Source organism: Syzygium oleosum, unplaced genomic scaffold, assembly GCF_021117445.2.
Source record: "Syzygium oleosum isolate NSW1041296 unplaced genomic scaffold, Sole_v2.1 Sole_v2.02, whole genome shotgun sequence".
Taxonomy (NCBI): Eukaryota; Viridiplantae; Streptophyta; class Magnoliopsida; order Myrtales; family Myrtaceae; genus Syzygium; species Syzygium oleosum.
Genome location: NW_026607486.1, coordinates 23,096,580 through 23,110,222, shown reverse-complemented (window position 1 = coordinate 23,110,222; position 13,643 = coordinate 23,096,580). Strand labels below are relative to the sequence as shown.

The window sequence follows — 13,643 nt, the reverse complement described above, 5'->3', positions numbered from 1 at the left end:
TGACTGGAATGGAGACATTTTTTCCACGAAAAGGTATTTTGGTAAGCCGGGGATGAAGGGAAGGATGCTTAATAGTCTCTCTCTCTGTCTCTCTGGTTCATGGATCTCACTTCGACGGTTGTGATGTGGTGGTGATTGGTTGTTGTGGTTCGTTGATGGTGGCTGTGAAGAAGGTGACTAGTTCTCTCTCTTCCTCCTCCCGTTCTCTCCTTTTCTTCCCTTTCGTTATTAATTTATCTTTTTTATTACTAATATTAAATGTTGCCACAACAACCGGGGTCTTGGCAGCATGTCAATATAACTCAGTCGTTAACGAAGTGATGCTGACGGACCCAAAAAAAGAAAAGACCAAATGATGCTATATTTGAAAAAAAGAGAGAGTAAATACTAGTATTTATATCGATAGGTTTTAAAGTTCAAAAAGGCACAAAGTTTGAGGGTCTTTAAAATATTCAGCCTATCTAATATTAGTAAAATTTATGCGTGTTTCGTAACTTCACTTTATTCTGAAGTAATTTCAACTATATCAATAACTAGTACTACTTACACAGATGTACCAAGTTTTTCAGTGATCTAACAAGTAATATCAGCAATCAATACTAGCCACAGATTCATCCGTTTTTAATCACTGGGCAAACTAGATTTACCATATTACCGATTTATACTTAGTCATGCGCAATGATATTGTCAAGTGGATCAACTATGGAAAAATCTTGTCATTCCATTCTTTGAACCAACGCGTCATTCATCTTTGGTTGCACGGCAGCTTGGAATCCTTCTCGATACAAAAGACTTGTAACCATCCAAGTTGATGAAAAGACCTGTTCTCAACTGTGGAAAACTCCAAGTGCTTTCAATATAAGACGCCAAATTTAGCTTTTACTCAAGAAAAAGACTTGCTCCGAGATATTTGGAAGCTATCTCTGAATGACTTGCAAGCGTCGACCTTGAAATTCCAACGGATGCAACATTTTAGCTATAATACTAATTGTAACTTGCCCGTGGTTGTTCAATCAGCCTCTGTGATAATCTTGGCGTTGCTTCGAACAGAATGAGAACCATACTGTCTTTTTCCATGATTCTTCTTTTTTATGCCTCTTCACCTTACGTTGCTCAAACTTCCGAGGCGCTAGATACCATCACTGTGAATGGGTCCATCCAAGATGGTGAGAGCCTAGTTTCGGCTCGTGGGACGTTTGAACTAGGATTCTTCAGCCCCGGTGTCCCCTCGAGGCGATATCTTGGGATATGGTACAAAAAGGATACCACATCTACAGTAGTATGGGTTGCAAATAGAGACACACCGCTTGTGGATTCATCGGCCACTTTGAAGTTTGCTGGCTTGGGAAATCTTGTCCTTCTGAATGCGAATGGAAGTGAAATTTGGTCATCCAACTCGTCTACAAATGCACGAAATCCAGTCGCACAGCTCTTGGATTCAGGAAATCTTGTTGTGAAAGATGTAGATGGAAGTGGTTCTAGTATTTTATTGTGGCAGAGTTTCGATTATCCAACAGACACGCTTCTAGCGGGCATGAAAATGGGAATAAATTGAACGACCGGCTTCGAACGCTATTTGACGTCATGGAAGAGCATTGACGATCCTTCTCCAGGTGACTTTACATATAAAATTGACCCAAGTGGCTTCCCCGAAATCCTACTGAGGCAAGGTTCTGAAGTCAAGTTCCGGTCGGGACCATGGAATGGTGTTCGATTCAGTGGAAGGCCCGATCTAGATCCTAACCAATATTACAGTTTCGAATTTGTGTTGGATGACGATGAGATTTGCTACCACTTCGATCTCCTTGACAGTTCGTTCATTTCCAGGCTAGTATTAAGTTCAAATGGCATCTTCCAACGCTTCAGTTGGATTGTTCGAACACAGAATTGGGAGCTTTACCATAGTGTACCGATAGACAACTGTGACAACTATGCATTTTGTGGTGCCCACGGTAGCTGTAAGATTGATGAGTCCCCAGTATGCGGGTGCGTGAAAGGATTCACACCCAAGTACTCTCAACAATGGGATAACTTGGATTGGTCAAATGGGTGTGTCCGGAGAACTCCTCTGGATTGTAGAACGGACATATTTGTGAAGTATCCTGGGGTGAAATTGCCAGATACAAGTAATTCTTGGTTTAACAAGACTATGAGTCTTCAAGAATGCCAAGAAGTTTGCAAGAAAAATTGTTCCTGTTTGTCTTATTCGAACTTGGACATCAGAGAAGGAGGGAGCGGTTGCTTGCTGTGGTTTGGAGAGTTAATTGACATTAGAGAGCTAAACCAAAATGGGCAAGACCTCTACATCAGGATGGCAGTCTCAGAATCAGGTATTTATATAGTATAGACAAGAATTGGCTAAAACCCGAAGAGAAAAATAGTCCCACAACTTTGACAAATCATTTACAGAAGTGTTGTACCAGTAATAACTGGTTCTAACTCTTGATCTGTATACCCTGCTGCTTGTCTTAGATCTACTAGAGTCAAAGCAGAAGAAGCACAAGCTGTTCGTGGGCTTGGCAATATCTTTCGCGGTTGTTTGCCCTTGTCTGGTTCTAACTTACTGTATTCTACAGAACAAGAGGAAGAAAATGAAGCATCTTGAAGGTAAGCCATATTATGCTGTGTGTTACCATCGATCTCACTTGCAGTTTGTTCCATCCACTCCTAGTGTGCGCCAGACTAGTGGATGAATAGGACTTCCTAATCTGCTGGTTCTTTGGTACAATGATATTGGAGTGAAATTTTTCTATATGTGGTTTTTTTTCCCATTTTGTGAACTCAAATTTCTCACTGATTTTACTCATTGTGCTAATTAGGTAAATCGCTGACAATTGACTAACTATTTAAAATTTGGTTTCGAATTGGCAATTGGTATCTAGACATATCAGATTAAGCAATAGAATTGGCCAAGCCTAACTTATGTAGGAAGAAAATGATTCCATGGTTCTTAAGGATAAAAATCTTCAGAACAATAGGGGAATTTAGAGCAGACCCCCTCATAATGATTTCTGCGCACTCCATTTAGTTTTTAAGGATAAAAATCTTCAGAACAATAGGGGAATTTAGAGCAGACCCCCTCATAATGATTTCTGCGCACTCCATTTAGCTTTTGAACTAGCCTTTTGTTACATGCAAGTATGTATTTTGCAAGATATCCAAGTATCTTTTCTATTACGGCACTCTTTTTGTTTTCACAATATGCCTTATTTTTGTCGTAGCACCCATCTTATATCCCTGCATGTTCTTTGACCACATCTTTGTTCTTGCTGCAGGTAAAGATGACTGTTTTGAAACAGGAGAGAACTCTGGATGCCAAAAGGAAGATCTTGAGTTACCAGTGTTTGACTTGGGTACAATAGCTATTGCTACCAATTAACTTCTCAGAAGAAAATAAGTTGGGGGAGGGCGGTTTTGGACCTGTCTACAAGGTGATAAAATAATGCATACTATCCTCGTGAATTACACTAAAATACTTGATGAGATTCCCCTGTTTTTCTTCAGCATGGTAAAATACCTGCGTTAGAAGATACTTGCCCTGTAGACCTTATTTTAGTTCTCCAAAGGATTAGACTGCAATGGCCGTTTTAGTTATTATTTTCACAACGTTCATCGGCAACTTAAATCGGCTTGTTTGTAATTTCATGAATCTTTTCCTGATTTTTTTCCTATATTGATTGATATTATCACAGGCTTTTAAACTATCAGCTCCTCTTAAAAATTCTCACACACGATTTGAAGATGAAGATGAGAGGCTATACAACTCAATTTTGAAAAGGTTAAAATTACTGTGAGCATTCAAGCCACCAAAAAGATAGCGAGCAAAATAATTAGAAAGTTGATGTATGACAACAATTTGCAGGGGGTGTTGGAGGATGCCCAAGAAATCGCAGTGAAGAAACTTTCGAGGAACTCATGGCAAGGGCTACACGAGTTCAAGAATGAAGTCCTATATATTTCAAAGCTTCAGCACCGAAACCTCGTGAAGCTTCTTGGATGCTGCATTCAGGAAGAAGTTTTGTTGATCTACGAGTTCATGCCCAACAACAGCTTGGACTCCTGGCTCTTTGGTTTGTCTTACTTCCACAATTCCATAAAGCATGCTAGAGCTTGTAAGCTTTATAATACTATTAATGTAGCACTGGCTTCTGAGTCGTTTGTCGAGAGGTCTAACAATTGGATCTAGCACCTGTGTGTTGTTTACTTGTGAAACGGAGAGGAAACAGAACAATAATAGTACCATTGGCTTAATGAAACACTGACTTAATGCCTTAGTCCTCTTTTTGAATAGGAACATGCATTACTAACGTGAATGAAAATTTAGCAGATCAAAACCAGAGAAAGCTACTTGACTGGTCAACTCGCTTTGGGATCATTAATGGAATTGCTAGGGGGCTTCTTTACCTTCATCAAGATTCCAGACTCAGGATCATCCACAGAGATCTAAAAGCTGGCAATATATTGTTAGATAATGAGATGAACCCTAAGATCTCTGATTTTGGCTCTGCTAGATGCTTTGTAGGGAATGAGACAGAGGCAAACACTGTGAGAGTGGTTGGAACTTAGTAAGGACTTTTTTCTAAAGTTATGATCTCTGTGCTGAAGTTGCTTTTGAATTGATATTTCTTAACCCATCAATTTCTTCAGTGGCTACATGTCTCCAGAGTACGCCATCGATGGAGTTTTCTCAATGAAATCAGATGTCTTTAGCTATGGTGTTCTGGTACTTGAGACAGTTAGAGGGAAGAGAAACAGAGGGTTTCGTCATCCGGACCACCATCATAATCTTGTGGGACATGTAAGCTCTGATATTTATCACCTTTTAACATCAAGAACTGCCCCTAATGGTTTGGAGTCTTTGCTTCAGGCTTGGAGACTCTTTATAGGAGACAGATCCCTGGAACTGCTCGATGAGTTCGTTGCGTCGTATAAGACTGCTGAAATATTGAGGTCTATACATGTTGCTCTATTGTGTGTGCAGCAATGTCCTGAGGATAGGCCGAGCATGTCTGCGGTGATTATGATGCTGGGAAGTGATAATGAATTGCCTCCTCCAAAGGAGCCAGGTTTTTTCAATGAAAGGAAGCTGGTTCAAGAACACACTTCTAGCCAACTGTTGCATTCTTCAAATGAAATCACTATGACATTGTTGTCTCCTCGTTAAAAGACGCTTCGGTTGTCGTGTGACTTACAAAAATAGATGGGCAAAGTGTTGGGACTGTGGAAGATATGGATCTTTTTTTTTTCCACACGCTCCTTTTTTAAGGTGCAGGAGATATTAAGATCAGAATTTGTACTTCATGGCACCTCTTGTATTTATTGATGCTTCAAGAATAGCACTATACCAGAAACTCTGAATGGTTGTTTCTAATCGGGGATGAAGTATCCTACTTGCTTCATACTATTCTCCAAGATGGCAAATGATGTTTTTTGTGGCAAAATGTTGTGGCAGGTCACTTCTGAGTCTTCAAATGAGAGGTCATTAACTTACATGTACATTTTTTTTTAATTTTTTCGATTGGATAAACTTACACGTACTTTTACATCACTCTTAATGGACCCAAATGTTGATTTCTCGACCTCTAAGTCATCATGGGCATATGACAGGATCTAAACGAAAAGCAATAGTCTGAGAGTTGCTTGCTCGTCTCGTCTTTCTAACAAGAAATGGTCGCACATCGGCCAGCTTTGGATTATTAAGTTAATTGTACCATTGGCTTAATGAAACACTGACTTAATGCCTTAGTCCTCTTTTTGAATAGGAACATGCTTTACTAACGTGAATGAAAATTTGGCAGATCAAAACCAGAGAAAGCTACTTGACTGGTCAACTCGCTTTGGCATCATTAATGGAATTGCTAGGGGGCTTCTTTACCTTCATCAAGATTCCAGACTCAGGATCATCCACAGAGATCTAAAAGCTGGCAATGTATTGTTAGATAATGAGATGAACCCTAAGATCTCTGATTTTGGCTCGGCTAGATGCTTTGCAGGGAATGAGACAGAGGCAAACACTATGAGAGTGGTTGGAACTTAGTAAGGACTTTTTTCTAAAGTTATGATCTCTGTGCTGAAGTTGCTTTTGAATTGATATTTCTTAACCCATCAATTTCTTCAGCGGCTACATGTCTCCAGAGTATGCCATCGATGGAGTTTTCTCAATGAAATCAGATGTCTTTAGCTATGGTGTTCTGGTGCTTGAGACTGTTAGAGGGAAGAGAAACAGAGGGTTTCGTCATCCGGACCACCATCATAATCTTGTGGGACACGTAAGCTCCGATATTTATCACCTTTTAAAACCAAGAACTGCCCCTAATGGTTTGGAGTCTTTGCTTCAGGCTTGGAGACTCTTTACAGAAGACAGGTCCCTAGAACTGCTCGATGAGTTCGTTACGTCGTATAAGACTGCTGAAGTATTGAGGTCTATACATGTTGCTCTGTTGTGCGTACAGCAATGTCCTGAGGATAGGCCGAGCATGTCTGCAGTGATTATGATGCTGGGAAGTGACAATGAATTGCCTCCTCCAAAGGAGCCAGGTTTTTTCCATGAAAGGAAGCTGGTTCAAGAACACACTTCTAGCAAACTGCTGCATTCTTCAAATGAAATCACTATGACATTGTTGTCTCCTCGATAAAAGATGCTTCGGTTGTCGCGTGACTTACAAAAATAGATGGGCAAAGTGTTGGGACTGTGAAAGATATGCATCCTTTTTTTCCACGTGCTCCTTTTTTTAAGGCGCAGAAGATATTAAGATCAGAATTTGTACTTCATGGCACCTCTCATATTTATTAATGCTTCAAGAATAGCACTATACCAGAAACTCTGAATGGGTGTTTCTAATCAGGGATGAAGTATCCTACTTGCTTCATACTATTCTCCAAGAAGGCAAATGATGTTTTTTGTGGCAAAATGTTATGGCAGGTCACTTCTGAATCTTCAAATGAGGGGTCATTAACTTTACTTAACAGGTTTAGCTACTGCAGGGTTGAAAAGATTTTCCTCAAAAGACTCTGATTGCATAACGTGTGTGTAGGAAATGACTTGTGGTAATCATGTTTCCTCACTGTCTGGCATCAAAGGATCTCTAGGGAAAAGAAAAAACTTTTGATGGTGCAACTCATGAAATATGAAATGTGCCGTCAATCACTCCTACGACTCACGTGATCAACGTAGCATTTTACAGCTCAAATCTATCGCCAATGAACACAGCACTTCACTTGTATACTTGTATCACAGGTAATAGCCTTACGGGGGTGTCCATTAACGACTTGAGAAAATTGTCCGACTAGTTCACAGCTTTTCCAGAGTGAACTACAACAAGTTGCAAAGCTGACGAGCAAAACATTATAAGAAACGGCCTATAAAATGCTATCTAGTCCTAGATTGCAAATGCGCCTAATACGATGAGCTACTTGGCGAAAAGATCCCCATCAATTGCGATTGGATATCGAACTCCTGAAAAAGTGTGATTAAGTAATGTTACGAATTATTTTATTATTAGAATATTTTGTTGTCCATGTTATATGTGAATGAGTGATGGTAAACTCGATGGAAGGGTAAAAAAGTGCATGTTTTTACGTTATGCACAAGCTCAGCGGGGTTATCGATTGTGTGCCCGAAATTAAATTCACCTGTTTTTAGAAGAGTAGTTACATTTGACGAGCTTCCAGTACTTTTGAGTAGGAGCGTTGCAGGTATTGTTTATACGGATCTGGACGGTGTTCAGCTCGAGTTGGAGGGCGTAACATCTGGGCCTTGCCCCAACGATCACTCTGCCCTCATGTCATTATCACTCACTGGCTGTTCCTAGTTAGATGATGTTGTTAACCACATTAGGGCCACGTTTCTTGTGTCTTCGGTTCAAGAAAATTTGCTATCCAACTGAGGTTATGCACTGTATAGAGAGAGGGAGCAAGCAGTGCTAACATTACGAAAATTTTATCTTACTTAAATTGTGATATTTATAGATTAAAAGTCATTAATCATATTGAGGGATCACTCGCTGTTAAACTGACCCAATGCATGCATGTACGTCGGTCCAATTTTCTTCCTCAGTTTGGTTAGGACAAATGAGGAGCTCTTGACTTGTTGGTCAATTATTGACGAGCTGCTGAGGTGGATCCAAGTCATCAGATCAGACGGTCCCCTTTTGTCACGTTCCTCCCACCACACATCCCCAAAAAAAAGTGTTCAGACAAGGAGTCAGAAGCCAACACGTGATGGTGATGATGATGATGGCCGTCAGATTAATGTTGCCCCTCCACCACCTTTGATTTGACTATTTTCCTAATTTTTAATGCCCAATTGAGCATGTGGGCGATTTTGACCGGCACGCTCCGAAGCAAGAGAAACGACGTTGTTGGGTAGCTCGGGCATCTGGTCCTAAAAAGTGTATACGGTTCAAATTGATTTAGCGTACGTATCTTCTGGCGTCCAAAAAGTCCATTCCTTTCGAAACATTTGTCAATGTATAAGGTTGGAGATAGTTCACGAGATGAATATTTGATTAGTCGGTCTCAAATCAATCATTTGACCATCATTACCCAGTTATTTTTGGCAACCGTATCTCTTAAATCTAAAATGATTTATTTATTAATTTGAGTCTAGTACGACTTTGTATACTTTAGTATTTGCAACACCCCCACTTGCCAATACATTATTCATCGTCCAGGATATCATAATGTAAGTGATATGGGGACGATAGTAATCAATTTGTTTTGTGCGACTACGTACAAAGTGGGAACTTTTTGGAAAATTATTATTATTAAACTTACACGTAATTTTTTTTTAAATTTTTTCAATTGGATAAAACTCACACGTACTTTTACATCGCTCTTAATGGACCCAAATGTTGATTTCTTGGCCTCTAAGGCATCATGGGCATATGACAGGATTTGAACGAAAAGCAAAAGCCTGAGAGTTGCTTGCTCGTGTCGTCTTTCTAACAAGAAATGGTCTCACATCGGCTAGCTTTGGACTATTAATTCGTTGCTTAATATTTATTGTTTTTTTGTCTCACTTTTTTCTTCTATGTACATATATATGCGGTGGTCACAGAAATTGAACCTCAGACCTGATACTTTCCGATCCCACCCCAATGCCTTTTTCTGAGTAGGGCCGAATGCCCGTTGGCCGTCGCTTATTGAAGTGGTCGCTAGTTCAACCTTTGGTAGGACTCATCTAATACAACGTCATTCTCTGTTCAATCTCTCTACACACAACTAAAGATCAAGGTCGTATTGTGAATCAATTTTGGGATTTGCGCCATCATATATTGACAACCTGTATGATAACAATAACGCGTTCACGAATGTCGGGAGTCGATGAGAGCTCGTATCAGCAACGGGATTTTCTGTAATTGCCGAATTTACTTAAGCAGCAAACTCAGGAAAGAGATGATGAACTTTCAGCGAACTCAATGTGCTTGTTGTTTTGCAAGTAACATTAGACTCTCGTTACTCTTGCATAAGTTGCTCATCCAGAATCTTCATGAAACGTTCCCTAATTACGGTCCAACACGAACGTTGGAGTTGCGTGGACGGGTTGGTGTGGTGGAGGTGCTGGTGCCTGCCAGACAGCGAGAAATGTATGATGATTCATCGTGATTCGTGATCTGGTCAGAACTCTCTCCCGACCAATCTCGGCCGTCCAATCCCTTGACCAAACCTGTTCGCGTGGCGCGCAGGGGATCCAGACCCCTCATTACCACGTGCTGTTGAAATTCTAAACCCGTGTCTGACAAATCTCCTTTAGCACGGCGCAATGGTCACCGGCGCGTGTCGCCGAGTGGAGCTCGAGGCGCGTGGCGATGGGGGTTCTCTTGTTGTGTGTGGGTGGTGGGGGAGGGTGGTCCTACTTCGTCTTTCAGATACACAGTGAGGTAAGATTCAAAAAGCATTTTTGTCTTAAAAAAAGGGTGAGGTACGGCCAATAGCGATAACCAACATCACTCCCGAAACAAGAAAAACAATTCACACGCACGCACCCGGCCTCCAAGAAAGGCAGCATTCCAGACACCACCACAGCCACGACCAGCACCGCAGCCGCTTTCGCCGTCGCCGGTGAATCGAGATCGCCGCTGCCGCAGCCGCCGTCATGGGGGCTGCTGCAGAACCTGTAATTTTAGTCTTTCTGGGGGCTCCTTCCATTTCCATATCCCTTTCTGTCTCTGTCTTTTCTAATGCTCTGGTGGATAAAGTTTGAAACTTTGTTTGAAGCTTTTTCTTTTGTTGTGTGTTGTGGTTGTAGGCGGTGGAGAGAGAGAGTGAAGGTGGAGGAAGAGGAGCTAAGGAGGAGGAGGAGGAGGTGGAGGGAGAGGTGAAATCGGGCGGTGAGGAATCGAAGGATGTGGAGAGAGGTGAGGTGGGATTTCAAGGAGGAGTGGCGGGTTCTTATCAGAACCCGACAGACTTTCGTGCTTCGATGTTGCAGAGTTTGGACTCAACGAACCCTTTGAGGATTGTCATCAATGGAGGGAGGAGAGTGACGACTCCCTCTCCCGCTCATGCATCCATACCTCGCTCCACGCCTCCCCCTTCTCATGGCTCCGTACCTCGCTCCACGCCTCCCCCACCTCATGTCTCCGTACCTCGCTCCACGCCTCCCCCTTCTCATGGCTCCGTACCTCGCTCCACACCTACTCCTCAGGTAAAAGCTTCACCTTGATATCTTCTAGTCTAGCTCGCTCTGTACAGTGCGTGTGTGTTCGTGTGTTCTTGTGCGTGACAAATCAAAAGGGAAGATGCAAAAGTACAGCATTTCTAATTCTTTGAGTTCTGATGAAATTACTGAATGGAGATGAAGAGTTAGATGCTTCTGTTTCATTTATAGTTAACTTTCCTCATTAATTTTTTTTTGCGTTTTCTGGGGCAGTCTATAGCAACACTGAACTCAAGAAATTGCACAAACAAACTATCTCTCTTCCTGTTCCTCCTGCACTTGGTGATAGCAGTCGGTTTAGTCGGTTTTCTCGTGTTCAAGGGGGTTCAAGGTCTTATAGAGGCATCAGAGGACATTAAAAGAAAGGAAAAAGCTCTGTTGAAGTACTTTGTTCCACAAGCAGAAGTTGCATCCTTTCTAAGTATTACTCTTGCATTTGCTTGGCAAAAAGCTGTGAGGGTATGGCCTAAGTTCATGGTCCATTTCATATTATGGAGCACTTTCGGCATGTCATTGTCGGCTGGAGTTCTGCTGCTTTGCTTCCAGACGGCTCCTACTGATGGCGTAGGAGTCTGTTTCATTGCATTTGCCATTGGCAATGGCTTATACGCATGCTGGGTTTCGCAACGGACTCGGTTCTGTTGCAGCATATTCTTGAAATCGCTGGAACCTGTTTCAAAGTTCCCAGACATAAACCAACCCACGTATGCAATGCTTGGAGCTGGATTTCTTTGGATGTCTTTGTGGCTTTTAGCTGTTATAGGGGCATTGAACTTCTACTTGCGTCCTTTGATCATCATTGTATTGGTGTTGAGCTTGGCTTGGGTGACTGAAGTTATGAGAAATATAGCGAATATAACAGTAAGCCGGGTCATTGCTCTGTATTATCTCAGAGGAATGCAATCTACTACTCATATTTGCTTACAGAGAGCATTGACGTACAATTTGGGAAGTGCTTGTTTTGGATCTCTTTTTGTTCCGACCATCGAAGCACTGAGAATTGTTGCGCGAGGTTTGAATTTGCTTCAGGGAGAAGATGAATTCATGTTTTCTTGTGCCCATTGCTGTCTCAGAGTGATGGACTTTATCTTCAGACACGGTAATGGCTGGGCCTTTGTGCAGGTAATGTTCCGAGAGAAATTTTTGTGCTGTAAAGTTCGCTTTTGTTCCATTTCCTATTATAAAATTTTTAGGAGGATAGCTTGTTATAGCAAAAATAATATCTGCAACACATCTGGGCATCATTGTCACCTAGGAATCAATATATTAACAAGTGTTAGATGATACTTCCTCTGCCATTCAACACATTGACGTAAGCTGTGAATTTGGTGGTTAATATTGTTGAAGTAGTCTCTAACTGGATGAGTTGGGTTTTACATGGTATCTGAAAGAATAATGTTGATGATTTTGGGTGATAGTCTTAGAGGCTAGAAGAAAGCACTCTCTTGTGCTTCGTGACTTAGGAATTCTGATTGTTATTTAAGCTGCCGAATTTGATTGTTGATGCTAAGATCTTGAATAAAATATCCTTCATAGATATCTTAGCCCCAAACCTCTCCTCAGTGATGTGCCTAGTCATCAATTGTGAACTAGTTCACCTTGATTGTTTCAAGCCGGTGTTGTTAATCAAACTCGTGCAACAGATAGCAGCGTATGGAAAAGGCTTTGTGAAAGCATCCCAAGATACATGGGAACTATTTGAAAAACAAGAAATGGAGTCCATTGTTGACTCAGACATCACCAGCTCAATTTGCTTCCTCACCGGAGTTTGCAGTGGCTCAATCTGTGTCATTGTAGTTGCTGCTTGGACTGTCACAGTACGCGGAAGCTTCACTGCCACAATTTCCCTACTTGCATTCTTCGTTGGGTACCTAATGGTAGGTGCACCTTACTTGACAATCTTGATTGTTTAACAATCACCGAGATACTTAATTGATGACATCTAATAGTGCTTTTTGTCTTTTTCCTTATGCAATTTGTTGGCAGACCAGAATTGCCATGGCACTGCCTCATGCTTGTGTGAGTTGCTACTATGTGTGTTATGCGGAGAACCCAGAGAATAGGCTCTTTGACAAAACGATAAAGGACCATCTAAACATGATAAAATCGGAACAGGAGGTGGTCGTGCCAACCCCAAGAGTGCCTATTCGGTTCCGAAGAGCATAGCCTGCAGAGCCATGAATCTCCGAGGATCGGACATGTGAAAAAGCAATCGTATGGACACGGGAATCTTAGAACCGTGGCCAAATTTTCATCCTGGACGCCGATACGTGTGTCGATACGGATATGGATCCGGGTCAAATTAGAGCGGAGGTGGTTTTTCCAAGAGGATGGTGAAGAACACAAGGATGCGTGAAATAGTGAAAGTCGACCAATTATTGAAGTACTGATATTCGAGGAATTGTAGAGAGAGCCCACTCAAGATTCTTATCCACAAGGCTACAATACAAGGAGAGCAAAGTTACTTTTGGCGCTGCTTTGCTCCAAGGTGTCATATGATGTCGCATATCCTTAAAGTATATACGGTGCGAGAGAGGGCTCCCACCATCATTATGTAATTGCTGTGCCCAGTTCTGTCCGTTAACCCCACCCCACCACCATCGATTCATTCAAGATTACTTCTGTACGTAAATCTTGTTTTTCCTTTCTTCAGATAGGTCAGTTTCGTGAATTCTACTCAACTTGTAAATAGTATTCTCATCTTGTTTTCCCTGTAAGAAAATCGAATTATGCACGTAGCCGGAGAGAGGCTTTGGCTGTTTTCTTTATTATTCTCTCGGCCAATAGCCTTTAGCCGCAAAATATTCTAGACAACACTAGAGAAGCATTGCCTGATTTCTTTGGATGATTCACGATCGTTTGTGCATCGAAAACCTTCGGACTGTGACCCAAGCATAATCCCATTCCCACATAATCCTCCAATATTGATTCTAAAGTCCAATATGTTTTGATTTTACTAGTGACTTGACTTCAAATTAGATTT

The 13,643-nt window shown here is 41.5% G+C and overlaps 1 protein-coding gene and 1 pseudogene across 2 annotated transcripts; both read left to right on the top strand.

Moving 5' to 3' along the window:
* Nucleotides 1–860: 860 nt before the first annotated feature.
* Nucleotides 861–6,869, top strand: LOC115684951 (G-type lectin S-receptor-like serine/threonine-protein kinase At4g27290; annotated as a pseudogene).
* Nucleotides 6,870–9,994: 3,125 nt separating this feature from the next.
* On the top strand, nt 9,995–13,431 carry LOC115684952 (uncharacterized). 2 transcript variants are annotated; one of them, XM_056308594.1, is made up of 6 exons: nt 9,995–10,117; nt 10,250–10,589; nt 10,626–10,648; nt 10,874–11,782; nt 12,304–12,537; nt 12,647–13,431. In XM_056308594.1, exons 1-6 carry the CDS (start codon nt 10,097–10,099, stop codon nt 12,824–12,826), a joined length of 1,707 nt encoding a protein of 568 aa, XP_056164569.1. In that variant the 5' UTR covers nt 9,995–10,096; the 3' UTR covers nt 12,827–13,431. The 2 variants fall into 2 exon arrangements, with proteins under 2 accessions (XP_056164569.1, XP_030465778.1); XM_030609918.2 differs by having other exon boundaries at nt 9,996–10,117; nt 10,250–10,648.
* The last annotated feature ends 212 nt before the right edge of the window (nt 13,432–13,643 follow it).